Below are 25915 nucleotides of genomic sequence, written 5' to 3'. Positions count from 1 at the left end.
ACGTCTTTCCTCGTGTGAGCGACACCGAAAGCAATTGTCACTACTGAATATACTGATTCCAGGACTACTTCGGATCATTCGCTTAGTATGTATATAAATAGACACGGCATCCTACCAAGTTACCCGTGTAGTTACACATCTACACGAATTACTTACTTCAACAACGGGAGATCTAGTGTTTGTGCTTCTTAGCTCTTTTTAACAATTTAATTAAATATGCAGGAAATTTGCATATATCAGCGTACTTATAGATAGGAGCAGTATTCATTAGTTGTAGCAGTAGGGAGGTTTATCACTAGAGAATTTAAGTCACAGCTACAATGAAATATCGCAACTCCAAAGCTTTAGAATTATCGTTACCACTTGTTACATGAGAACTACATGTACGAGGTGACGCAAAGATAAGTTTTGCCGTGCGCGCAAGTAGTAGGTGTTTACACGCGCGATTTACTCGATTATTAGCGTTATCAACGTTATCTAACGAGAAACGTGTCTCTCGCATTCATTTACTATTCGCATTAGTGCCGCAGTAGTGCAGTTGAATTCACATAGAGATTGAATGAAGATTTTTTAGTTTCATTTGTGTCATCTCGTAGTCGGTTGACGATATATATACATACATGCAAACGTATATTAGGGCGTGCGTATATGTGTATATGTTTATAAATATATATTTAAACGAACGAATTCTCTCTTCAATCAATATTACGCGAGAATATAATTTCTTGTAGACATAACGACTTATAATGTTGTTTTTAATACAAGTTCGTAATTTCATAGTCTATTTCCTACGTATAGGAGTATACTCTGCGGAGGGCGACTATAATGTTGTAAAAAGAGCGGGCGAATTGTATGTTATTTCTATTAGATAATTATTTAATGATTCGTACCTTTTTGCGACGTTTATACGAAATGTTTTATAAGAGGCAAGAAAAGAAAAAAAAAAAAACAAAAACCACCTTTCAGCGGCGAGTCAGTTCCTACGAGACGATATTTTTAAGAAGTTTCATCTTTACATAAAGGAGTATCATTAATGCATTCTTATCGATGCATTTGCAGCGATACATGTGAGCATACGTACGGCATATTTGTCGTATTAAATCATCGCATTCAGATATTCTAAAAGCGAAAGAAAAGATACACATTTTTCTCTTGTGTTCCTGGGATAGCTCAGCCTCTCGCCTACTCGCCTAGGAATACCCTTCATATCCCGGGACATTATGCGCATCATTATATTGACACATCTTGCTTGTATCGTTATAATTGGCACGAAAGAAAACTCTTGTAGTTTGTGAAATGTAAATTCAGTATATTATAAATGGTATGTGGCTTTAAAGATTCATGTGCCAAGGCGTGCTTGTATGCTCGAAAGAAACAAGAATATAACGTTTGCATTGCAGATTTCGTCGAGTTGAGATGCGAAGTAATTCTCGATTTGCAATGAGCATTTATAATCATCGACGGCACCTCTTTCCGTCGGAAGCATATGCGGAAGTTTTTCAGCTTATGTTGCGAGAGAGCGCATATACGAATGATACTTACTGCACTATATTTGAGAAAAACGATTAACGATTAACGTTCGGGCCAATCACCAATTTAATCGATGTGTTTTATAAAAACGGCATGTATACATGTTTCCTACAGCAGTCTTCTTATCACTTTTATTCCATATATTGAATTGTATTACTTACTGTTGCGAATATTTCTCTCTGGTTTGCAAGAGACATTATATTATATTATATTCTACAAGTTACAAACTCATATACAAATTTGGTTTTCAAATTTACTTGTATAAAGTTTATACTTACATGGATAGCTTTTTCTCGCGCGCGCGCGCGTGTGCGTGTGTGTGTGTGTGTGTGTGCGCGCGCGCGTGCGCAATGTACTTTTACGCATTGTTTCCCACAGCATTATTCATAAACGAAACGATTTCATCTTCTACTTGATATCATGCATTAATGTAAATTTTTTCATTTTTCATTTGACACATAATAGCTCGTAACAAAATCGCATCCAATTTAGGAATGACCCAGGTTTATTATTCAACTCACTGCATTTGCGAGGAACACGTTATATTCCATTGTATAACTATTGATAATGTCAGGCGCATTAATGAAAAATTTCGCAAGCAATAGCGGAATGCTTCTATGATAAAACGGCAATTTCATAGTCAATGCGAAGAGAATTGTTGGCCATGAAAATTGATAATTATTCTCTAATATAACATTATGGTCTTTTAAGCGGTGGGATACCAACAATGTACCACCGATAATGACGCTATTATATCGGTTAAGCAAGAGACGATAAAAATAAATCATATGTAATCTCATTTCTCTCATACTAAAAATATTTATAAATTGTGTAAATGTAACTATGTATTGTGACCACGAGTAAAATAAACTGCGCGTATGATTTCAACATTTCTGGAGCGTTATACGTTACAAATCCTATTGTTTTGTCATTAATATAAGTAATATATCGCATACCTATAAAAAGTGACCAACTGCATACCATGTAAGTAAATATAGTCGTCGAAGCAGAAATTATTTGCCATGTCTCGACCCATAGTACTTAATACCGTTTTTCGTGGAACATCTGGCATATTTCGTCAGGAGCGCATTGGCATTCATCTTACCACTTGTAAAACGTCTAAAAAAATTAGAATATAAAAATTATATAAGACACAGAAAGTGAAGAATTTATAACTTTTTCACGTACATGATGTAAGGAGTTATTTCTTCAGGAGTCCACTTGGCCTTGATTTGGAACAGTTCGTTCAGTCTGTCGTGAATGTTGTTCGACAAATCCGTTTCCGGGCAAGATACAACTTCCTTCTGTATCTTTGAGGCATTGTACGTTACAAAAGCCAAACCACATAAATATTCTTCTCTCGGCTGCATCTCTAAGGACAAGCAATAAATTTTAGATGCAGTATAAGTAAATCGAAATAAGGGCTCGTTCGAGGTACACTGATCAAATTACATACTTTCGGGAGTTCCATTTTGCCATGTATCCATAAATTCTCTGTACTCGGTAATGGGAGAAGCGGCCAAAAGAATCTTTGCCATCATCGCGCAGCATTTCTTTTCATCATATCTGTAATATCACATATCTAACAAATGTGAATTATTGCGCGGGTCTTTCCTTAACTACTAAGATACTTATACTTTAATAACATACACACTTGTACAATGGACTACCATCAGCTTTCATCCTTGTGCTCGGCCCTGTATATCTTCCAAATATAGCATTAAACACTGGCTCGTGAATAAGTTCCTTCAAACATTCGTGAGTACTCTCTTTATCTACCTCATCGAGCTCCCAAGACTGCTCTCCGAAATAACCTAACATCAAATTTAAACCTCTTGTTTCTATATCGAGCGACACAAGACGCAAGTATCCTAGCAAAAAAGGAAAAAAGAAAAAAAGTATCAAAGCTTCAAGTTGGGCAACATCATTCTTATTAGTGAGATAATTTAATGTAAATATAGACACATATAAACGTATATAGTATACCATCTATATCAGCTATCAAAAAATCCTCTAGAGCTTGCCTTAATTCATAATCACTGGCCTGTAATTCATTCTGTAGTCTCTCCCAAGTGTACAAAGTCTCTTGATCTATGCCAGATTCATATTCCAGTCCATTAAAGGATGAAGGTGCGAGTAGAGTAGATAAATTTGCCAGGTTAGGTTTGGTCTCCTTTACCTGAAACATATAACGCAGTCTTTGTAATGAGTCTTTGCAATTTGTTGTATAATTAAATATTTTATTTAATATCGCACCAAGTGTTACCCCTTACCTCATAATATGAAGAGAATATTTCCCTTATATTTCTTCTCTCTATAGTTCTGTCGGTTATTTCCTTTACACAAGCAGCCTCATTCAGCTTCAAGTTTGGCACCAACAACCACGAATTTGATATTTCAGCTTCTTTGATCTCATAGGTCCGATTTTTTGTACATAATACAGCATCATCATGCTTACTGCCGCGAAATGATACTCTATTATCACAAAATCATTTGTAATCGTCACATAATCATTTTACACTGTAGAATGATAATTTATATTGTTAATGTATAAGCAAGAAATGATGAAAATTTATTTATTATAAAAACTCGAGTAAATTAACAATTACGCTCATAACTGTACAACATACGTGTCCCCTTCGTTCAATGCTTCCCATATATGCTTGTCTACTTCTAATAATATCAAATTGTCAATCTTGTGATCTCCTATAGGATACAGACATTGCGTCAAAGGATTTAATTCAGACTCTCTGATTGTAGCCAAGTCTAAAACCAGGCGAACATCCTCCTTTGTGCGAATATCCCTTGACAAGGGTGCATCGCATTTATATTCATACATAACAGTGTATATGAAATATAATATAATTACAATTAAGTCGTACGTACAAATCGCTTGGAACTACTCCTGGAACAACTGTACAATATGCTTTGTTTACCTTTCATCAATAGATTCCATTGATGGATACTTTGCTGTTTGCGACTTCTTGATATTTATTACTGTTCGATTTCGCTGCCAAAAAAATCTCTTTCATTTGCCGCACGATAATGGAGTGATATTCCGAACTGTTCCGCGAAGAAGTCCTTCGTCGGATCTTTCGTTGAGTTGTACTTCTCAGAAAATAAAAAGCTTACATTATCTTGGGTCTGTTCTTTCTAGTTATACCTCGTCTACAATAGAAGTCGTAGAGTCGTAAGTCGTAGAAATTGACCAATCATAGTCCGGTAGGAGAAAAATAGTCGACCGCGATTGGTCAATTTGTACGACTTACGACTCTATGGCTTCTATTGTAGACGTGGTATTATGGCTGCGTTCCGAAATTCACTGCCAGTACTGAAAATACATAGTTTGTGTCACGTCATACTATAGAATTTCAGTGCTGGCAGTGAATATCGGAACGCAGCCTACAATGGTCTCACGTTCAGCGGAGAAAACTGCTCCGCTGAAATGTTTATGATTGGAGAATTGTTTTAAATTTTTGGCAGGTCCGAACAGACGTACCAATCAGAGACGTTTGCTACGGAACGGAGCGGAGCAGTTTTTTCCCGCTGCACATGACCAATGTTAAGCCAGCGGCACACGGTACTTGTTTTCGTGCTGGTTTGCTCGCTGGACGAAAATACTGCGTTCTGATTGGTACATTTCCGAAGATGGATGGAAATGCACCAATCAGAATGCAGTATTTTCATCCAGAAAGCAATCCAGCAAGCACCGAAAACAAGCACCGTGTGCCGCTGGCCTTAACCGGGCGTTATAATGGCTGCGTTCCGAAATCCACTGCCAGTACTGAAAATACATGGTTTGTGTCACGTATACCATAGATTTCAGTACTGGCAGTGAATTTCGGAACGCAGCCAATATTATCGTACACATGCGAGACAGCGAGAATCCAGATTTGTTTGGTATTTGGTCTGTTCTTTTTAGCTGCACTGCGGAACTGGTGCAATAAGTTAAAGTGAGAAAAAATATAGTTGTCTCATTCTAACTTATTGCACTAGTTCCGCAGTGCAGCTGAAAAGAACAGACTACAATTGTTACCTGATCGTCGATCAAGTGAGAGACATTAAGGTTAAACATATGAATAATAAACTGAAGATCTTTTATTCGCGGATAAAACAGACTCCTTGTATTTCAAAATAAGGTAATTATACAGTTTAGGAGCCTCAATATTATGAAATTTCTGTTCAATCGACGTGTTTTTACACAAAGCGAAAGAATCTGGGATAATTATGCAGTTTGTCGTTAGGTTAGGTTAGGTTAGTTTTAGTTAAGGTAAGTTAGGTTTAGTTAATAAATATATGTACTGCAGTCAGTCCAATTACAATAGTCTCAATTAATTCTAATAGTTCCAGATTTAATGTATAATAGCAAGATTTAATAGATATTCACGTATGTTTCAAACTCGCGCTTTTTTGTACGCACATGTGGCCATGCGCATGCATTTATGAGCGAGGCGTGTGGCCACGGATCATGAGCACGTGGCTGCAGAATATGTTCATGTCATTACGTATCGTCGATGTGACATGCTTTATAACTTAAACAGTCGTCAATTTTAACAATTAATACCTTGCTTCATGAACGAGCTTTTTTCCTTTCAAATTCTTTCATTTTATACGCGTAAATACGCGTCGATTGAATATAAATTTATCGATTTTGGAAGCGAGACCTCTGAACTGTATAATTACTCAAAGTAAGAGATTTTTGTGAAATTTAAAAGTTTTTGAATCTTATGCAATATATATTTTACGTTAAACTTTATACAATATAGTTTTTACATTAAAAACTTTATTATGTATTGCAGTGACAAACTTGAGTAATTTTTCTTTGAGGAATAAGATGGTCTTGACTAAGCAATATCTGAGGTATGTTCCGGCAGGTAATGCGAACATAATTACAAGTTCTCGGTGCAATGTTATTTTCGTAACATTGGAAGATCAGGAAGGAAGATTTGTCGCTAGTGGGGCATGCGAACACGTATTTATTTGGGACTTACGGCTTGGTGAGAAGGTAATTAAAAAAAATAGAAAAAACGGGATGAAAACTTGGTAAATTCCATTTACTATTTTTATTTTATTACTTTTATTAAGTTATACAATAATTACAGGCACAAGTGTTATCCGGTGAAAAAGTGGACGTAACACGTTTAGCTGCATCACCTAACAGAAGACACATTGCGGTTGGTTACGCGGATGGGACAGTGAAAATTTTTGATTTACGCTCTGGTGAAAATATTAGCATATTTGTAGGACATAAGTCTGCAATTACAACATTAGCGTATGATGCTTTAGGACACAAATTAGCCAGTGGTTCCAAGGTAATTTTTTTACCAACAACTATGTCAGTAATAGTATATTTTCTGTAACATATTAATAGTATATTTAATAGTATTATTTAATAATAATAGTATATTTTCTGTAACATTCTCGATTCAATAGGATACAGATATCATTGTCTGGGATGTTGTCGGGGAAATTGGAATATGTAGATTGACTGGGCACAAGGATGTTGTAACCAAATTAGCATTTACGAAGGAACACAATATTCTTATTAGTTCCAGTAAAGACTCGTATGTGAAATTTTGGGATTTAGATACAGAACATAATTTCAAAACTCTCATTGGCCATAGATCAGAAGTAATTTATTCAATCATATTCTTATACTTACTGGCTATATCATTTATATTAGTCAAACTAGTTGATACGAATCTCAACGGTCTTACGCAGGTTTGGAGTTTTGCATTGGTAAAAGATGATAAATACTTAATAACAGGTTGCAACGATACCGAATTGCATGTTTGGAAAATAACTTTTGTCGATAACAAAAATATCGAATTTAATACTGCTGTAGACGATGTAGATGTCAACGACAAAAGTGTAGATACAGACATGGTATGTACTTGTCGCACAAAGTTTGTAGAGTGAACAGTTTTATATAGAGAGATAAAAATAATGTACGTAATATACACATATAGTGTCTTCTTTTAGAAATATCCTATCAGATGTGAAAAGGCAGGAAGCATAATAAGAGCTAAATCCGGCCGAGTCGTCTCGTTAGAAGTTGACCCTACGTGCAGAGTTATCGGATGTCACGGAGTAGGGAATACCATAGAATTGTTTTACTTATTGCCCAATGACGAAGCGAGAGATAAATTCACAAAGAGGTTAAAGAAGGAGAGAGCAAAGTCTCAGAAGTGGGTTAAAGTTTTTGATAAATATCCGTGAAAAAGTTTCACAAGCATTTAAATGTATATCTCTTATCGATAGGGAAGGGAAGGATGCCGAGAAGGATCTACCAACTGCACCGACTATGATGGATGAAATAAGGCGTTTATCTGCCTTTAGAATATCCGATAAAGTCAAGGGAATTGATCTAATTATAGGCAAAGGAAACGAACTCAGAGTTAGTAATAATATAATAAAGATTTAAATTCGCCATACATACAGAAAGCCGAATTAAAGTTTAATTCGATTACTTTTTGCGAGCAGATATGTGTCGGAGCTAATAACAACTCGATCGAATTACACTCTCTGTATGTAGACATGAAGGATGCTAAAGTGAATTCTTTACGTTTATTAACAATGCACGGACATCGCAAGGACGTACGTGCTCTTTGTTTCAGCTCCGATAATTTAGTATTCGCTACTGTTAGTGGAGACTCAATTAAACTGTGGAACAGGTAACAAGCGTTGTCACATAAACACATACATTATTATACAAATTAAATATAAATCAATTTCACTTTTGTTTCGCAATCTCTTTTAGGCCAACGTTAGCGTGTCTACGCACGGTACAGTGTGGTTATGCTTTGACAGTAACATTTGTACCAGGTGATAAACATCTAATTGTTGGTTTGAAAGATGGTAAGATGCTCATCGTCGATATCGCGTCTGGTGATATTTTGGAAGAAATACCAGCACATTCCAAAGAACTCTGGAGCGTGACATTATTTCCCGATTTGGTAATACTTTGCAGTTAAAATATTTCGACAACTACTACTAATTTAAAGCTAATTGACACTTTGTTGCAAACAGAAAGGGGTTGCTAGCGGTGGTGGTGATCATACCGTAAAGTTTTGGAACTTTGAACTTATTCCAGACTCCAACAGTCAAATCAAAGCAAAGGTGCTCTCTGTCGTACACACGAGAACGCTCAGCTTGGAAGAGAGCGTGTTGTGCGTAAGAATAAGCCCGAACAATAAACTTGTTGCTGTTTCTTTACTGGACTGCACCATTAAGATCTTTTTCGTGGACTCTTTTAAGGTACTATGGTCATCCTCTGACATATGACATGACTATATATATATATATATATATATATATATATATTATTTCTAATCTATATATATTACATATATATATATATATATATATATGTAATATGTATAGATTAGAAATAATATATATATATATATATATATTCATTATTTCTAATCTTATCTGCTAATGTTACCAGCATTTGATTTTAAAAATTATCACATTTTCATCATTAGTTCTTCGGATCTCTTTATGGACACAAATTACCAGTATTGTGTATGGATATATCCAGCGACTCTGCCCTTTTAGCAACCGGTTCTGCTGATCGAAATATTAAAATATGGGGTCTAGATTTTGGTGATTGTCACAAGTCCATTTTTGCGCATGACGATTCTGTTACGGGCCTCTCGTTCGTACCTGGTACGCATCATTTCTTCACCTCTGGGAAAGATGGCAAAATCAAGCAATGGGATGCCGACATATTTCAAAAGATTGTCACATTACAGGTAATATATTGTTTCAGATATATGTACAAATCTATACGAATCAGCATATGTACATACTATGTAATGGTACTAACGATGGTTCAGTCACGTTACGTTATAATCAATAACACAATCGATCGTCGTAGGGCCATTTTGGAGAAAGTTGGAATTGCTGCGTTTCATCGAACGGCGTTTACGTCGCATCGTGCGGTTCTGATAGGGTAATAAGGTTGTACGAGAAGACTAACGAACCTTTGGTGTTGCAAGACGAAGAGGAGGAAGAAAGGGCACAGCAGGAAAACGAATTAGTCACTGGGGAAAGCACTATGGTGTTAGGGCAGAAGCAACAGACGTTGCCTTCGAGGAAAACCGTTAGCAGTGAGAAGGCTGTGAGTGAAATCGATAAACTACTGAGATAAAATTAAGAGACTTGTCTCACATTGTATATATTTTTACTAGGCTGAACTGATATTGGAATGTTTGGAAATAAGCAAACAATACGAGGAAGAATCCAGGAAAGTTGCTTCATCCGGAGCAGTGCTATCACTACCTCCATTAATGCAAGGTTACGATTGCACAAACACCGAGGATTTCTTATTGGAGACTTTTAAACGAGTTAGAGCGAGGTAACATGTGAAAATGAAACGCCCGATGACAACATGACAACGTTGTCCTGACTATCTAACGTGACCAAAAATATATTGTGCGTTTCAGCGAATTAGAAGAAACGTTGCTGCTACTGCCATTCTCCGCTGCGTGTGATATTCTGCAAAAGTTACCTCTACTGCTGAAAAGAGATTACCACACTGAACTGTTAGCTAGATTAGCTTTGTGCTTGATACAAGCTCATCACGGTCCCACCGTAGCTAGTGGAAATCTTCTGTCCATAGTGGAGGACGTGAAGACGCTCGCTATAGAAAAGATATCTGCTTTGAGGGTAAAACGAAATTACCAACCTTTTATTCGCACTTTACATACGAACTTTATTCCATGATAATTTATTCGATAAAACAAATTTAATATATCTGTCACAGGATATCGTAGGACTCAATTTACACGGCATGATGTATATGCAACGTGTTCTCGAGGAACGGGAAGGAGTCAAACTCTTCAGGGATGCTACAAAAAATAGTAAGCAGAGAAATAGAGTCAGGAGGAACAAGGAAAAGGCTATAAAGAGAGCAGTCATGAATCTGTAAATCTTATTCATCACGTTAAAAAGTCTTTGTATGTAAATACAAATTGATGTAAATAATAATTTTTGTTGTATCAATGATATAAATAAATGATTTATACAAAGTGTCTAAGTTACGAAAGTTATTTTTTCTTTAGATTTGATTCCGTTCACTGATATCACTGTATCGGTGCTGCAGAAATGAAAATTCGAATTTAGCGACCTCCGTCGTGATACAGTGGCTGCGTTCCAATATTCACTGCCAGCACTGAAAATATACTATAATATACGTGACACAAACTATGTATTTTCAGTACTGGCAGTGAACTTCGGAACACAGCCAATGGAACGTTGCGCAGAGTATGCTATACGACGAAAGACTAGCAAGTGTCGACCTATCTACCTTGGCTGCGTTCTGATATTCACTGCCAGTACTGAAAAATCTATAATATATGTGACATAAAGTATATATATTTTCAATACTGGCAGTGAATATCGGAACGCAGCCCTTACCAGTCAAAAGTTCAGTTCAGTTCAGTTCGGTATATGGCTTTAAGTAGAAGGGTGCACCCATACGCCATTCTCTTACCAGTCAAAAGACGGTAAGGACCAGAGCACAGGCTTTTGCATAACACATAATACACAACGCATAAGAGAATAAGCCAATCAGAGTTCTTCATTTCCCTCCTCAGGACAGAAATGAAGAACTCTGATTGCTTGATTCTCTTATGCGTTGTGCATCATGCGTTATGCAGAAGTCTGTGCTCTGGCCCTAAATATTATTGCGCATTCCGATAAGAGTATCTATGTATGCACATACACATGAGTTGATAGGAAAATAGGTTCACTGTTTCATTAAACAATAAAGTATGTTCAACGGAATCTGCCCAATGTTGCGTATTTCTCGCTGGATCAGATGCGGATCAGATTGACCCACACATTCGTGGTAATATGCGTGTGTAATGTGTTTGTAAATTATCATAATATAACCTCAATATAATATGACAACACGAAGCATGGCCCAGCCACCTTTTGCTCGCGAACGAAGGTAGAGGATGGATCACGAGGACGAATTTCTCAATACTTTCTTTATATTAGTTGCACAGTTGTGCTCCGATAAGGCCAAGGAATCAGTTGTGAGTAATAAATAAAGATCAGGGGATATGTGTGCGTGACTATATACAGAATATATGTGTGTGTGTGTGTGTATATGTATATGTATATAGTAAAGTTGAGGACAGGTTTAACGCAAGTACATATACATGTACAGTTGAGTACAGTTTGCAGAAAATTGGTAATTCTCACGACTCAGGTTGGAATGCGAAATATTAGTATAATTGACCAGGGCCCAGGTTGAAGTGTAAAACTAGAGATACTTGCCAATATATATATATATTTATTTATACACACACACACACACACACACACATTTGTATGCGTTGTTTGAAAACGTGTATGCATACGCGTATATATGTATGTGTGTGTGTGTGTGTGTGTGTGTGTGTGTGTGTGTGTGTATATATATATATATTTGAGTTCAGGAGAAAGAAAGGGAATCATGCAAACAGATGCAAATGGGTCCATGGGGAATGCTTCTGATGCATTTACCGCAGATAGCTGTAGCAGAACGTTCTTATGCAGATTTAGGCTTTCTTCACACGAAAAATAAAGGTTTCCTTAGGAAGGACGTATGTATTTAATTATGGACAGAATCTTTGCAATTGGCAATTATTTAATGGAAGAAACATGGTGACATTAATATTTTTTTCACAGAATTCCTTAAAAACTGTATATGAGTCATTAAAGTCTGATTTAAAGAGACTGGAGGAAGTAACTAGAGGAACAAACTCTATCGGCGCAACAGTTGCAAATGTTTCCAACCAGCTCTGCCAATTCATCATGGCAAGAATCCAGCTGATAGATTTGTCAGTATATCAGAGTTGTGACGTTCTGTCTCTAATCTCACATGAGATTGTTGTGTTGCAGCTATGAGAAAATGTACAATATGAGTGTAAATGGTAAAGTTATGAAGTATCAAGAATTGCTGCAGTATATAGAAGGAATAGTGGAATGGCATTTGTTATCCTGTTCCCACTTGGCATTGGCTGCTATCAAGACAGGTTTAACGTAAGTACATATACAAGTACAGTTGAGTACAGTTTGCAGAAAATTGGTAATTCTCTCGACTCAGGTTGGAATGCGAAATATTAGTACAATTGACCAGGGCCCAGGTTGAAGTGCAAAACTGGAGATTCCTGCCAACTCTGATGGCTCTTTACGGTGCGCAGACACGAATGTCAGCTTGGGAGAGGACCTTGCAAAGCAAGGAGGTTAGCAGCACATACAGAACAGAAGATACAGAGAGATTGGATGTTCTAATTCGAGATTCTTTTTCAGTCCTGGAAATTGGGCTTTGGTGCGACATTTCTCAAAGCAAATCAGCAACCAGCGTTGTACCAGTGGCTGGTGAAACTTCGCAGTGCCATATTAGCTAAGTGTTCTTTGTATTTTCACACAACTCTAAGCCAGCAAGCTAGTCCCGGAGAAATGAGGAGTATCATGAGCAAGCAAAATGGGGATTATTATCACAAGTGAGATACGGATATCGCCTTACCGCTTGCATGGTGCTAGAACAATAGCGATAACAGATTGCTTCTTTCAGAATGCAGACCTTTCAGCGGAAGCACGATGTGTCAGCTATATTAATAATTTTCGACTCCAGAGGGATCGAGGACTCAGGCTCGGGATACAGACATCCGGCACGAGGAGCAGATTCATTCGAAAGTTTTCCTGTCGTCGTTTGTTGTCCCAATGTAAGTGGAAATTTACATATCTTCGTCATTATTATATATACGGCGTGATATTCTCTCAGCGTCTGTTCTTTCTTCTTTTACGTAATTAATATTCTTTCTTCAGACATTCACACAGAAACGATCGGTACACTTGGACAATATACAGAGCAAGATAAAAGAGCGTCAGCTGGAACTTGTTGCTATGGACAAAGTTATTCACTACAAAAGCACAAAGGTACGGCAATGAAAGAAGAAAATTTTTCAACAAATGGATCAGTTAAATCGCATTTTAGTCTAACTTACTAATTATGTCGGTAGGATCAATGTACGTACGCTTTTCACAATACCGATCCTCGAATGACTCTTGTGGTTGTGCTCGAGAACGGAAAGCAGAGAGACAAGGAAACTCATATTACGTCGTTTTTGACGGATCTCTCCATGCATATCAGGTGTAATAAAGTATATGAATGTCTGAAATTGTCAAAGTGAGCGATCGTACGCGCAAGTGTTCGTAAAAAAAGAGAAAAGACGGAGAAAGAGGAAGAGAGAAAAAGCATCGGATAGTACCAAAGACCTGAATATATTACAATTAAAAATCGATTAATAAAAACTTATGGTATAATTATATAAAAGTATAAATGAAGAATGTATGTCGTCGTTTGCGCCAATCATTTCGAAATTTTCGAAACGTTTGCACATCTAAAATAAGGTTGCCAGATGGCCTTGATTTCCAGGATTGTCCCGGAATTTTTTCAAATTTGTCCCATGTTCCGGAATTTGAGTCTTTTGTGTCGGGAAATCAAAATTTCGACAAATTATAGTAATATTCATGTTTTGAATCGGTACCAGAGAGAAATGTGAGAGCAATCATTGGGATTTATGAGGTCGAAAAACTTGACGTGCCACCTGAGAAATCATTCGTGTAGTAAAAAGAAAAAGGTCAATCGTATGGTTGATATCTACTTCTCTCTGTTGGTACCTAATTCGCACATATATTAATTGCGAGTAAGCAACGACATCTCTTAATCTTGTCTTACCCCTCTATCCATCGAATTTAATTAAAATTCTCCAACAACCTATTTTTCAACCTCAAAAATGTCCTGGAAATAGTCATTTTGCATCTGGCAATCCTAAAGTCTAAAGTAATATCTGAAATTGGCGATTGTCGAGACAATTATTATGTACTATTATGTAGAGTAGAGGGGAGAATATGTACAGTAATAAAAAAGTAACAATAGATAATCAAGGTTGCATACATATGATAATGCTAATAATAATAAATTAACTTGTCATTTGTCAATATTGTTACAATTATGAAATTGGCAACTTTTGCTAACAAGTAATCTGCGAATAAATTCAATGGTCTGTGCTACTTTACTTCATTGCATCTTAAAGGTTATTTATTATACGTGAGAGCTGATCCAAAGAAGGCAATACAAGCATACAGTAAATAATCAGTTGATCGAATTTTCTTTGGAAAGTATATTCTGTTGAATGACATGGTAACACGTAAGGGCTCTTCTACAATTGCATGAACGTGAGGAATTGTGGGAATAATGGTATAACAGAGTGAATGTTGTATAACAGAGAAATTTACAATAAAGTAAATTGTGTAACGCCGTCGATGTCAAAATTGGGCGCCATAAATATCGCAGGACAAGGGCAAGAGTACAGGCTTTTGCATAACACATAATACATAACGCATAAGAGAATAAACCAATTGGTTTTCTTCATTTCCCTCCTCAGGATAGAAATGAAGAACTCTGATTGATTGATTCTCTTATGCGTTTTGTATTATGCGTTATGCAGAAGTCTGTGCTCTGGCCCTAAGGGCCCTAAGCTTGGACGTTTTCATTGTTTTCTGGTTGTCAGATGGAGAATCAGTAGGGTGCTTAGAGGCATTTCGATATTCACTGCCAGCACTGAAAATCTATAGTATACGTGACACAAAGCATGTATTTTCAGTACTGGCAGTGAATATCGGAACGCAACCAGAGAAAAAAATTAGGCAGCCTAGAAATTTTCTATCCGACAGCCAATTGGAACGTCCGACGAGTTTGTCGTACGACGCATGATCAGTATCAGGCTGCGTTCCGATATTCACTGCCAGCACTGAAAATCTTTAGTATACATGACACAAACCACGTATTTTCGGCACTGGTACTGGCAGTGAATATCAGAACGCAGCCTCAGTCTAGTGATATACAGATCGACTGATGGTTGAAATTCGGTGGTTGAATAAAAAAATAAAGAAAAGAGCAGAGACAGCTGATCAGAAGCAACAAGCTGATGAGAAGTATCATGTTGTGGATGAGAGGAGCAGGTTAGAATCAGTCACGTTTGTTGTACTAAAAATGTTGATCGAAATTCCGATCGTGTGACAAGTGGATCATTGTGTAAAACATAATCTATACGTATATATTTGTGCCGATAATGGAGTCGGCGAAAGAAGAGGTACAGGCCGATGTTGCGTTGATCGAGGGTCTGTCGGCGGAACAAGGATCGCGATCCGAATCGCCGAAACGAGGCACCACGTTGTCGACGAGCACGAGTAGCTTCGAGGCTCTGGATCCGCACGATCCGAATTTGAGTCGTCTGGCAAACACTATGTTTCAAAAGACAGGAGAGTACTTGCAGGAAGAACTCACGGCTACTCATGCGGATTATAGGCTGCTGGAGCGCCTCAACAAAGAAACGATTGCCAAATATACAGAACTGAAGATCATATCGTCGAACGTGGTGCAATCGTTGGATTCGTTAAACGAAAAGTATCACAAGTTGCAGCCGATCCTCGACAATATCAATCAGATCGACGACAGCGTGAGCAAGTTGGAGCAAGCTGCATACAAGTTGGCAGCTTACTCGAAACGACTGGAGGCAAAGTTTAAGGATCTAGAAAAGGATACGAAGAGCAAATAGAGAAAAAGTCGTATAATTATGAAGATTCTCAAGGCTTGTGTTATGTTTATGCGTAATAAGATACAAAGTATAAGAGATGGCGGACATAATAAAAAGGAAAGAAAATTTGCTGAGTAACACAGCAAGATGTTTATCTTTTATATACTATTCCAGTTAGTCATCGTAGTTACAAATGTTTTCTCCTTCAAGATTTACTGCAAAAATTGTGATTTTATATATGTTCCTTTATACATCATTTTATATATCATGCGATATAAATTTCATTGTTGACTCATTGATTAAAAGAATTATGTTTTAGGAAATAACGGAATCTTTTTCTTTTCTTCGTAGCACGAAGATGCACTATCACAATCCAAACAATAATGTTTCAATAAAATGTAAAAAGTCATCAGATTTTTTAAAATGAATAAATACATGCAAACAAACATATACGTCAAAAGATATACATATGCATATGTACAGGATGTACACGAGTAAGTGATACAACTTTTTACTACACCATTTAAAATCACCAACAGCACTGTAGTTAAATAAGTCGCGTATGAATATTTTTATAATGCATTACCACGTTAAGTATCTGCATCTTTTCGTACTAGGGTCTTAAGCTCAAGCAATCGAAAAGTCAACCATCACAACTTGCCAATAACGACGCGATGCATGCAATATCTATACGCGACTCAATAAACTACAATGCTGTCGGTAACGTTAAATTGTGTAGCAAAAAGTTGTACCACAATTCAATTCAATTCAATAAATGGCTCTGGGCAAAATAGGGTACTGCTCCAACGTCACTCTCACGGTGTAGATAGATTAAATTTTGTAAGGTTATTTTCCAGTAGTATGAAGGTAAAAGAAGAACAGGAACACGCGTACGCAGTTCCCACGATTAAAATATATGCGTAGTTACAGAAACCACATCCAACCGCCACGGAGGCGAACAAAAGACTAAAGTTATACTACTACCAGGGGTACGTTCCAAAATCCAACCTTGGTTACTAAAATTCGTTCCGAAAGTATTTATACACTGAGTGGTTATCCAATGATAGCCGTTCCAAAAGTCGCAGTTGGTCGACCACGAAGGTAACTTTCTTACCTCATAAAATGTAGAGGTTGTTTGGATTACCACTGCTAAAGCGCGGGAAAATACAAAATGAAAGTATTCAACTGTTTATTCTTAATTGTACATTAGCTCCCCTTGGGTAAAATAAAATTTTAAGCAGCGCGGCATCATAGCTAACAATGATGTTATATTTGTAAAAGGACGACATTTTTTAGTGTTCGATTCTCAGCAAGAAATTGAAAGAGGAGAGGATGGTGGAATCTGAGTTACAAATAAAATTAGTAAGTATTTCAGTGATATAGATTAGAACTGAGATAGATTAAATCACTTCTAAGTTTTATATCTTATTTTATTTATATTTATATATTTGTAAGGTGGATTACTGTTTGAACTGCCGCTTTCACCGAAGGTTATGGAATTTTTTGATATTTGTGTAACAGATAAAAGTGAAACATTACCAGAGAAAGCAACTGAAGTTAATGCCTCATGTAATATTATTTTATTTACTTTATAATGTATTTGTTTACATGAAATACGAATATATATACATATATAAATTAATCTTGCAATAATTATTTCATTTGTAGGTTCGAATTTCAATAATAATAACTCTGTTAATCATAATAATATAGATGAATCATCAAATATAAGTGCAGGTATATATTAACGAAAAAATTAACATTAAGTTGTAACGCAAGTCAATTTTTTCACTTATTTATATATTTATTTTACTTTTCAGCTGTTTGGGACGATAAAAGCGTGAAACTGTTATTTAATTTGTATGAAGATTATCAAGATGAGTTTCAAAGCACTGTAATAAAAAATCGTGTCAAGTGTGGGACAAAATTAAAGTATAAATGAATATTAGTGGAAATTGTAATGTTACCAGAACACAAATTAAAGATAAGTGGGCAATTATGAGGAAAGCCTACGTGAGAATAAAAGATCATAATAAAAGGACAGGAGTTATACCTAAAACATGCCGATATTATAATGAAATGGATTGCTTATACGGAGACTAACCAAATGTAAATCCGGTTAAAGTTGTGTCAAATATGAGATTTGAGGCTGAGGATGAAAATACATCATTTGCAGAAAACAGTGCAGCAGATAATAATGAACCAAAAAAACGAAAGAAGACTAAGATTGAACGACATTTATCTTCCTGGACAGAAAACTTTATCGAGTATAGTAAAGAACGAGACAACCGTCAGGAATAGCGTAATGCAGAAAAAATAGTTGCAATAAAAAACACAACAAAAACTTTTCGCGAGGTAAGGGAAAAATTAATAGAAAAACTATAATTTGCTAAAAATGTTTTTCTAAGAGACTGTTTTCAATATTTCATTTTATTGCATATGTTAAAAATATTAAGATTTGTTTACGCATTATTATCAGTATTATTAGTATCGTTATATATCGTTACTATTATTGGGAATTTTGTGATAAAAATAATTCTTAGTATGTGCCAAAGAATTGTTTTTAAGAAGATAATTAACGTTCAATTTACAAAAGTTTGGTTAATGTTATTTTTGTGTTCATATTAAGGCTTCCGTTTTCTCACATTATCTTTCCTCTTAATGATATCAAAAGCAAGAAAATGATGCTAAAAATTCTTGCAAAATATATTGAAATAGAAAAATATATCCATGAGATAACATCTATAATTGATCGAGCAATTTTATTAAATAGTCCAAACACTTCCCTTTTACTCTAACAACGAATAATTGGTTGCAAATTAACGTGACATATAATTAATCTTTTTAATCTATTTCGCATAATCTAATCGCATAATAGTGTTACATTAATGTACATTAAATTATTTATTATTAGAAGAAAGAAATGTTCAGAATATATTACAAATTTGTTCCATGGATTGCAAGTGTCACTTTATACATATATCTTTTTATTTCAACATGTTTTGCAAAAATTTTTAACATGCGTTTTTTCACTTCTGACATAATTAAAAAGAGATAAATGATGCGAGGAATCAATCCTTAATGTAAGAAGAATTTATTCTTCACGTTGATATTAGGCTTTTGATGCTCAAGTTTGTCTTACATTTCTGGACTGATACACATAATAGAAGCATAATATTTATGGAATATTTTTTGTTTTGAGTTGTTCGAATTTTATTTCGAGTTTAAACTTTAACATGACATATTTTTAGTTATATAACGATATATATTTCAACAAACTAAAGTTTAATTTAAGTTTATTTTGGTTCTTATTCGTAACTCATATTCTTATTCTCAAGTATCGTTCGAAAATGTTTATTTATTTCGTTCATAAATATTTAAATAAATATATATATATATATATATATATAAGTATTGTTACAGTTGTAATAAACACAGTTTATACAGTTAATTAACATAATTTTTCAATCTACTAAATGTAACATTTGAGCTATATAATCCCTTTTATTAATACCTTCTGCGTCTCCTGCATGTTCTTCATTATTATCATCCACTTCATTATGTATTGGTTCACCATCTAAGATATACTCATCTATATCTTCATCTAAATCATTAATACATAAATTGTGCAGAACACAACACGCCAAAATAGTTTCGGGAATCAAATCTACTTGACTCATATGTAAGTATTTCAGACGTCGAAATCTCCCCTTTAATAGTGAAAAAGCTCGTTCGATAACCTGTCTACCTTTTATAAGACACTAGTTGAATCTTTGTTGTGCCTAAAAACGAAAGAAAAGTATGATTAATAAAATGACGAATTTAAGATTTTTAATATTATATTTTTATCTCTTTACCCTTGTAAGATGACCATTATCTTTATATGGAGGCAAACACCATCCTAAAATAGGGTAAGCTTTGTCGCCAATGATATATTCTTCATGTGGGAAGAAATTGTTCCTGTTCCTATTGACAGCGTGCCACAAGTCGCTATTCCTAAATACTCTCAAATCGCCAACCGATCCGGGATATCCAGCGAAACAATCAATGAATCGTAAGTCAACATCACATATTGCTTGTAAAACAATCGCATATCTGCATTTACGTGTATTGTAAAACTCTGAATCAACCTAGGAATTAAAATTAACTTTTTCAATTACTGAACATACTAAGCCAATAACTTATGTAAAGAATCGACATACTTCTGGAGCAGGTATTTCAATATGTGTACCATCTATGGCTTCAACATTAGTCAATTTGGAAACTTTCTGAAATTTGGCTTCTGTACTTAATAAATGATCCTCTCTTGGCCAGGATATAACTTGTGGTGCGATTAAATTTAGAGCTTTTACCACTCTCCTGACACAATGGTTGAGTGATGACTTTGCTAAATCAAATTTTATTCCTACAGATCTGAAACAATACAAGAATAATGAAAGATTTATACAGATATAAAATATTAGAAAATGAAGTAAAATGTGATAGTAAAATTTATCAACAGTACTTACCTGTAGGAATCAGGTGTAGCCAATAACCATAAAGTAGATAGCAATTGCTTTCGCACGGGTAATGTTAAGCGACCTGTTGCTACTTGTCTTGACAGTAAATTTCCTAATCTATTTTTCCAAATTGTCGTGAACTGTTGCACTTATTCTAAAGTGTTCTTTAAATTGTTTTCCGGAAAACCTTGGTATGATATGTTCAACGTAACCTTCAATACGGACTGCTTTCCTCAGGCTGCCACGTATTGCTACATCTTTTTCTATATTTATTAGGCGTTGCATTAATTCTTCGTCATTTTCATTATCACTGTTATAAATTATTTCGATAATACTATTTAAGAAACATCTACTTGCAGCAAATGCACTGAATGTTATTATGCGTCTTCTATTTACTTCTGCTGCCATAATTGCATATGATCTACTCTTTTTATAGCTGTATCAGTTCAGTAGTGTAGCTAACAGCCTACTCGTTCCAAAACAACTTCTACGGTAGAAGTATCTCAAGTAACCTATACTCCTACTTTAACCTCCGAAGTTAACCAAGGTTGATTTTGGAACGTACCCCAGAGAGAAGCCTGAGAGCGGGCATGGCTGCATTTACAGCGTTATGGAAAAGTTGGCTGATTCGCAGCGCCAACTGGGTCCATTTTTCATGGACATGAACTACTAAGCCAAGTCCACGATTTGTTGGTACTATTCCGTGCTATGTCCATAATTATTTGGTTCTGTTCTGTGCTATGTTCACGAGCGAGCTAGATTAGTTAGATAAAAACGAAGAATCGGTCTTTGTCTCACCACCAGCGAATAGACAATCGCGATGAAGCGAGCCAGCAACGATGTTATCGTAAGGCGGACGTCGCCGTCTGCCCTTTCACCCCCTTATTTTCCTTTACACATTGTTTTATATTCATAATTCGGGAAGAAAATAATTTCGAGAGTTCGGACGATTTCTAGCAATGACGCGACAGAGATAACACACGGCCACATTAATTTGTCATGACTTTTTATTACTTATAATTACATAAAGGCCCACATATGCAAATTATAGATAATTATTGCGCGTCAGTTTTAATATTGTACAATATGGTATATAATAACAACAACTTCATCTCTTGCAGTAATTTTTTAAGATCTTCGTTGAGGTAGTGAATTAATTTTTTTCTTCATCAATCAGTTTCCTGCAAAAATTACGATTTTTTAAATAAAATATATAATGTTTCTCTTCTCTTCTCTCCGAAGAGTTAATTAAAAAATATGTACTCCATAGAGTCAACTAACAAACGTGTAGTCAGAAGAGTCAATTCAAAAGTGTACTTCGAAAAGTTAATCTAATAGCGTAATCCGAAGAGTCAATTTGAAAGTGTACTCTGAAAAATCAAATTAATATTGCTAAGATACTAATATCGCTTAGGAGATATCGAAGGTTAAAGTTTTCCAACTTTTCTCCGTTGATATCTCCGCTTCTACTGGGAGCAGAGAGTCGCCATTTACGGCAAAATGTAGGGTTTTGAGAGGATTTTAATTTGGTGCCAGAAACATGACTGTATCTCTAACCGTTTAGGAGATATCGAAGGTTAAAGTTTTCCAACCTTTCTCCGTTGATATCTCCGCTTCTACTGGGAGTAGAGAGTCGTCATTTACGGCAAAATGTAGGGTTTTGAGAGGACTTTAATTTGGTGCCAGAACCAGGCCTGTATCTCTAACCGTTTAGGAGATATCGAAGGTTAAAGTTTTCCAACCTTTCTCCGTTGATATCTCCGCTTCTACTGGGAGTAGAGAGTCGCCATTTACGGCAAAATGTAGGGTTTTGAGAGGACTTTAATTTGGTGCCAGAACCAGGCCTGTATCTCTAACCGTTTAGGAGATATCGAAGGTTAAAGTTTTCCAGCTTTTTTCCGTCGATATCCAGCCTTCCTCCATCGATATCTCCGCTTCTACTGGGAGTAGAGAGTCGTCCATGTAGTCGAAAATGTAGGGTTTTGAGAGGACTTTAATTTGGTGCCAGAACCAGGCCTGTATCTCTAACCGTTTAGGAGATATCGAAGGTTAAAGTTTTCCAACCTTTCTCCGTTGATATCTCCGCTTCTACTGGGAGCGGAGGGTCGTCACTTACGCCAAAATGTAGGGTTTTGAGAGGACTTTAATTTGGTGCCAGAGCCAGGCCTGTATCTCTAACCGTTTAGGAGATATCGAAGGTTAAAGTTTTTCAACCTTTCTCCGTTGATATCTCCGCTTCTAGTGGGAGCAGAGTGTCGTCACTTACGGCAAAATGTAGGTTTTTGATTGGACTTTAATTTAGTGCCAGAAATAGGCCTGTATCTCTAACCGTTTAGGAGATATCGGAGATTAAAATTTTTCAATTTGTACCGTTGATATCTCCGCTTCTATTGTGAATTGAGTGTCGAGATTTACGGCAAAAGCGTGTACCTGTTTTTTGAGTCGTTTATGAGATACCGAAGATTACATGTTTAAATTTAAATAAATTTTAATTTAATTCTTTAATTTTAATGTTGATATCTTCGCTTCTACTTGGAGTTGGAAGTCGATGTTTATGGTGTGAATAGGGTTAATATAGGACTATATTGTGGCGAAAGCGCGTTCCTAGGTTTTGAGCCGTTTCCGCGAAGAAACTGGTCGGAGGACGTTCGCAGCCGTGGTGGAATTTGACGTTCGCGTTCGCAAGGGCCTAATATTTTACTCGCGAAGGGACGTCATCGTCCTTCTTTTCACAACGGTGTCGGATGTTTAGCTCCTTTCTTCCTAATTTTCTGCGACAACAAGACCGCGTCGGGGCCCTAACGGGGCATGTTCGCTTATAACTAGCGTTTATCTGAAGAGCGCTTCTCGGGAATATTCTGCTCGAAGGGTTAGTCCGCGATAGAAAGTTTCCTGCGATCGGAGACCGCTTTAGTTTAAAGTTAAATTGTAGCAAGAGTATTGTTATCGGGGAGCTCTGATGCGGGCTGCTGGCATCAATCTGTGACGTCTACCGCGCGCTTTTGCGATTACCGGTAAATTCAGTGTTCTCGATTGCTCGCGTGATTTCAGGTGGCCATAATATGGGGATAATACGTGGCAATGTGTGGCAATAATATATAGCAGTAATATACGGCAACAATATATGGCAACAATATATCGCAACAATATATGGCAATAATATATAGCTATAATATATGGCAATAATTCATGGAATATATTTTTCGTTATAAATGTCAATGCAAATTTGCGGCATGCACAATATAATAATAAAAGAGCTCTCTGTAAGTATTGAGTCAAACGCTCACCAATGATGATGTTGGTAATGTCCCGTTGCCAATGTCCAACCAGGTCTACCAATGTTCTTCCATGTCCGCTACCGCTCTCCATGTCGCGCAGCATTCATCTTGCAGCGTGTCCCACGGTGATTGCTACACTTTCATGACGCGGTCGATATTTGTATTAGAGCGGCGATATTTGCGTCAAATAACGAACGTTTTATGTCGACATCGGTGGAAACTTTTTACGCGCTGCGAAACGGACTTTATAAACTCGATCGGCAAGGAACAAAAACTGTGTGAAAATTTATGGACTCGTCCAACGGACTTTTACGGCGCTTTTCGCGATTGCATCGGAAAAGTCACGAAAATGCGGTATTATCGATATCTACGAGTGCAATATTCACGAATGCACGTGAGGAAAGATTAGACAATCAAAAACCGGTCGCTTCAAGGGAACGCAAAAATAGAGAAGCGGGGCAACGTTTTCACGCATGATAGTTCCGTCACGACGAAGCTTACGTTCGCGATACTTTGGCGAAATGAGAATTTAAGTCTTCTTTGTTGGAGCACGGGTAAAAATGCGTATTTTGATAACCGCGGTCGCGATATTCAAAGGCACGCGAGCGAGGATACCTCAAGCTCGGCGTGCGCTTGCGCAATCTGTGCGCGCATTATACGCTACTCGAGACAATAGGGATCGTGATGAATGGACAATATTGCCATATAATTCTACAGCCTGTTTTGCAAATAAAAGAAAAGCAGCAACGGTATCGGCATTTATGCGTATGAATATATTTTACACGGACAATTGAATATTGTCAAATAATTATATCGTTAAATAATTCTGCGGCCCGCTTGAAAAATAAAAATAAAGCAGCTGATGACGATTTCGTGTTTGTACATCGCGGTTGTACAGAATATTTCTTATTCAGATGACTGAATATCAATAGAGAATCATTCACTATTTTAAATCTCGTATGTAATGCAGGATATCGCGATCAAATAATTCCCTAATTGTTTCGAGCAATGTATTGAATTCAACGTCACAAACACACACATGCAAGAATCTATTTGCAATTCGCATTGACTTGAACGATATTTCATCTGGTCACACCATATCCGTCATGCGGAATTTTGTTTTTCTTTTTATTTTGCATTTACTCACCGAAACGACTTGCAGTCAGAGCCGGCCACGTTCCGCTTCAACTCTGTAACAAAAAATTCACATTCGTTTATGAGATCAGACCAACGAGTGCGGGCGAGTAAAATTGTAGTTTACCCTTTGCGATCGTAATTCAAGTCGAGTCGGAAATTATATCCCAGCTCTAGATCGCCAAGAGTCAAACAGAGGATTATAGTAAATTTGTAAACTTACCTTCAAGCCGACTCTGCTTGGCCCGAACCGAATCCTTCGGTGCGGCACCCGCGTCCGCCGAATTGCTGTTGTTTTCCGCACAACTGAAACAGAAAAATAATTTCCCGGTTAATAACCTGCGGTAGAGAGAGAATATCTTGGATCGGGCGAATCGAAAATACGGAAATATTTTGATGTGGGATTTTTATCTCAATATTTATATTTCAATATTGAAGATTTAAATGAGACATGAAACTTTCAAGAGAGCTGATGAGGAACAAGTTGCAAAGGCAAAGATCGTAAAGGGTTGAACACAGATGTATAGGAAACTTGTGAACTTTACCTTCCGATCGACTCTGCTTGGCCCGAACCGGATCCACCGGTACGGCATCCGCATCTGCCGGATTGTTGTTACTTTCCGCAACAACTAAAACAGAAATGTAGTTTTCCCAGTTGATAATCTGTGGTGGAGAGAGAATATCTATGATCGAGGTAAATCGGAAATACGGAAATATTTTGATATGGGATATTTATCTCAATATTTTAGTTCCAACATTGAAAATTCAAATGAGACATGAAGCTTTCAAGAAAGCTGATGAGGAACAAGTTGCAAAAGCAAAGATGTTAAAGGGTTGGACAAAGATGTGTAAAAAACTTGTAAACTTTACCTTC

At 36.5% G+C, this 25915-nt stretch overlaps 5 protein-coding genes, 1 long non-coding RNA gene and 1 pseudogene across 22 annotated transcripts in view; 4 read left to right on the top strand and 3 right to left on the bottom strand.

The window, feature by feature from the left end:
• Fak (protein tyrosine kinase 2 Fak) overlaps positions 1 to 2420 on the top strand; it is a 60959-nt gene extending 58539 nt beyond the window's left edge. For all 7 annotated transcript variants that reach the window (XM_025302840.1, XM_025302838.1, XM_025302837.1 and 4 more), the window contains one exon: positions 63 to 2420. The gene's annotated coding sequence lies outside the window, so the exon portion shown is untranslated. The remainder of the gene's footprint in view (positions 1 to 62) is intronic.
• LOC105186394 (sister chromatid cohesion protein DCC1) lies at positions 2233 to 4649 on the bottom strand. 4 transcript variants are annotated; one of them, XM_011146558.3, is made up of 8 exons: positions 4467 to 4649; positions 4161 to 4334; positions 3804 to 4005; positions 3517 to 3709; positions 3185 to 3401; positions 2987 to 3096; positions 2719 to 2902; positions 2233 to 2649 (listed from the first exon to the last, which is right to left on the bottom strand). In XM_011146558.3, the coding sequence occupies exons 1-8, from the start codon at positions 4484 to 4486 to the stop codon at positions 2544 to 2546; spliced, it is 1206 nt and encodes a 401-aa protein (XP_011144860.1). In that variant the 5' UTR covers positions 4487 to 4649; the 3' UTR covers positions 2233 to 2543. The 4 variants fall into 4 exon arrangements, with proteins under 4 accessions (XP_011144860.1, XP_011144861.1, XP_011144862.1 ...); XM_011146559.3 differs by having other exon boundaries at positions 4161 to 4296; XM_011146560.3 differs by having other exon boundaries at positions 4161 to 4236; positions 4467 to 4648.
• Positions 4650 to 5527: 878 nt separating this feature from the next.
• Positions 5528 to 10508, top strand: LOC105186396 (WD repeat-containing protein 3). 3 transcript variants are annotated; one of them, XM_011146564.3, is made up of 15 exons: positions 5528 to 5669; positions 6330 to 6535; positions 6633 to 6842; positions 6964 to 7161; positions 7252 to 7416; positions 7513 to 7718; positions 7792 to 7927; positions 8014 to 8204; positions 8291 to 8486; positions 8560 to 8787; positions 9018 to 9287; positions 9413 to 9655; positions 9726 to 9892; positions 9981 to 10203; positions 10301 to 10508. In XM_011146564.3, exons 2-15 carry the CDS (start codon positions 6365 to 6367, stop codon positions 10463 to 10465), a joined length of 2769 nt encoding a protein of 922 aa, XP_011144866.1. In that variant the 5' UTR covers positions 5528 to 5669; positions 6330 to 6364; the 3' UTR covers positions 10466 to 10508. The 3 variants fall into 3 exon arrangements, with proteins under 3 accessions (XP_011144866.1, XP_011144867.1, XP_011144864.1); XM_011146565.3 differs by having other exon boundaries at positions 5541 to 5596; XM_011146562.3 differs by lacking the exon at positions 5528 to 5669 and adding an exon at positions 5900 to 6218.
• Positions 10509 to 11222: 714 nt separating this feature from the next.
• LOC105186397 (KICSTOR complex protein C12orf66 homolog) lies at positions 11223 to 14487 on the top strand. 6 transcript variants are annotated; one of them, XM_025302845.1, is made up of 11 exons: positions 11223 to 11356; positions 11456 to 11576; positions 11711 to 11734; positions 11982 to 12128; positions 12214 to 12365; positions 12427 to 12567; positions 12632 to 12770; positions 12838 to 13031; positions 13103 to 13253; positions 13357 to 13467; positions 13551 to 14487. In XM_025302845.1, exons 2-11 carry the CDS (start codon positions 11496 to 11498, stop codon positions 13719 to 13721), a joined length of 1311 nt encoding a protein of 436 aa, XP_025158630.1. In that variant the 5' UTR covers positions 11223 to 11356; positions 11456 to 11495; the 3' UTR covers positions 13722 to 14487. The 6 variants fall into 6 exon arrangements, with proteins under 6 accessions (XP_025158630.1, XP_025158629.1, XP_011144870.1 ...); XM_025302844.1 differs by having other exon boundaries at positions 11223 to 11386; XM_011146568.3 differs by lacking the exon at positions 11711 to 11734.
• An 852-nt stretch (positions 14488 to 15339) lies between these two features.
• Blos2 (biogenesis of lysosome-related organelles complex 1 subunit 2) lies at positions 15340 to 16278 on the top strand. Its single transcript, XM_011146574.3, has one exon. It carries the CDS (start codon positions 15666 to 15668, stop codon positions 16149 to 16151), a length of 486 nt encoding a protein of 161 aa, XP_011144876.1. The 5' UTR covers positions 15340 to 15665; the 3' UTR covers positions 16152 to 16278.
• A 3247-nt stretch (positions 16279 to 19525) lies between these two features.
• On the bottom strand, positions 19526 to 24010 carry LOC112589468 (protein ALP1-like; annotated as a pseudogene).
• Positions 24011 to 25074: 1064 nt separating this feature from the next.
• LOC112589467 (uncharacterized) lies at positions 25075 to 25617 on the bottom strand. The gene is made up of 3 exons (XR_003113569.1): positions 25587 to 25617; positions 25265 to 25347; positions 25075 to 25097 (listed from the first exon to the last, which is right to left on the bottom strand). It is a non-coding gene; the product is annotated as an uncharacterized LOC112589467 (long non-coding RNA).
• Positions 25618 to 25915: the final 298 nt, after the last annotated feature.

The sequence above is a fragment of the Harpegnathos saltator genome, unplaced genomic scaffold, assembly GCF_003227715.2.
Source record: "Harpegnathos saltator strain DR-91 unplaced genomic scaffold, Hsal_v8.6 scaffold515, whole genome shotgun sequence".
Classification (NCBI taxonomy): Eukaryota; Metazoa; Arthropoda; class Insecta; order Hymenoptera; family Formicidae; genus Harpegnathos; species Harpegnathos saltator.
Note: the sequence above shows the minus strand (reverse complement) of the source record. Positions and strands in the feature narration are given on the sequence as shown.

What these genes read in the sequence shown, in the direction of transcription:
- Blos2 (XM_011146574.3), top strand. Translation starts at nt 15,666, where the DNA reads ATGGAGTCGGCGAAAGAAGAGGTACAGGCCGATGTTGCGTTGATCGAG.
- LOC105186394 (XM_011146556.3), bottom strand. Translation starts at nt 4,369, where the DNA reads ATGTATGAATATAAATGCGATGCACCCTTGTCAAGGGATATTCGCACA. An exon ending in TATTCTCTTCATATTATGAG is followed by an intron (nt 3,710 to 3,803) that starts GTAAGGGGTAAC and finishes TATATGTTTCAG; the next exon opens with GTAAAGGAGACCAAACCTAA. An exon ending in GATGGTAGTCCATTGTACAA is followed by an intron (nt 3,097 to 3,184) that starts GTGTGTATGTTA and finishes GTGATATTACAG; the next exon opens with ATATGATGAAAAGAAATGCT.
- LOC105186397 (XM_025302845.1), top strand. Translation starts at nt 11,496, where the DNA reads ATGGATCACGAGGACGAATTTCTCAATACTTTCTTTATATTAGTTGCA. An exon ending in GTACAGTTTGCAGAAAATTG is followed by an intron (nt 11,735 to 11,981) that starts GTAATTCTCACG and finishes ATTTGAGTTCAG; the next exon opens with GAGAAAGAAAGGGAATCATG. An exon ending in TCGTCGTTTGTTGTCCCAAT is followed by an intron (nt 13,254 to 13,356) that starts GTAAGTGGAAAT and finishes TTCTTTCTTCAG; the next exon opens with ACATTCACACAGAAACGATC.
- LOC105186396 (XM_011146562.3), top strand. An exon ending in AATTAGCCAGTGGTTCCAAG is followed by an intron (nt 6,843 to 6,963) that starts GTAATTTTTTTA and finishes TCGATTCAATAG; the next exon opens with GATACAGATATCATTGTCTG. An exon ending in TCATTGGCCATAGATCAGAA is followed by an intron (nt 7,162 to 7,251) that starts GTAATTTATTCA and finishes GGTCTTACGCAG; the next exon opens with GTTTGGAGTTTTGCATTGGT.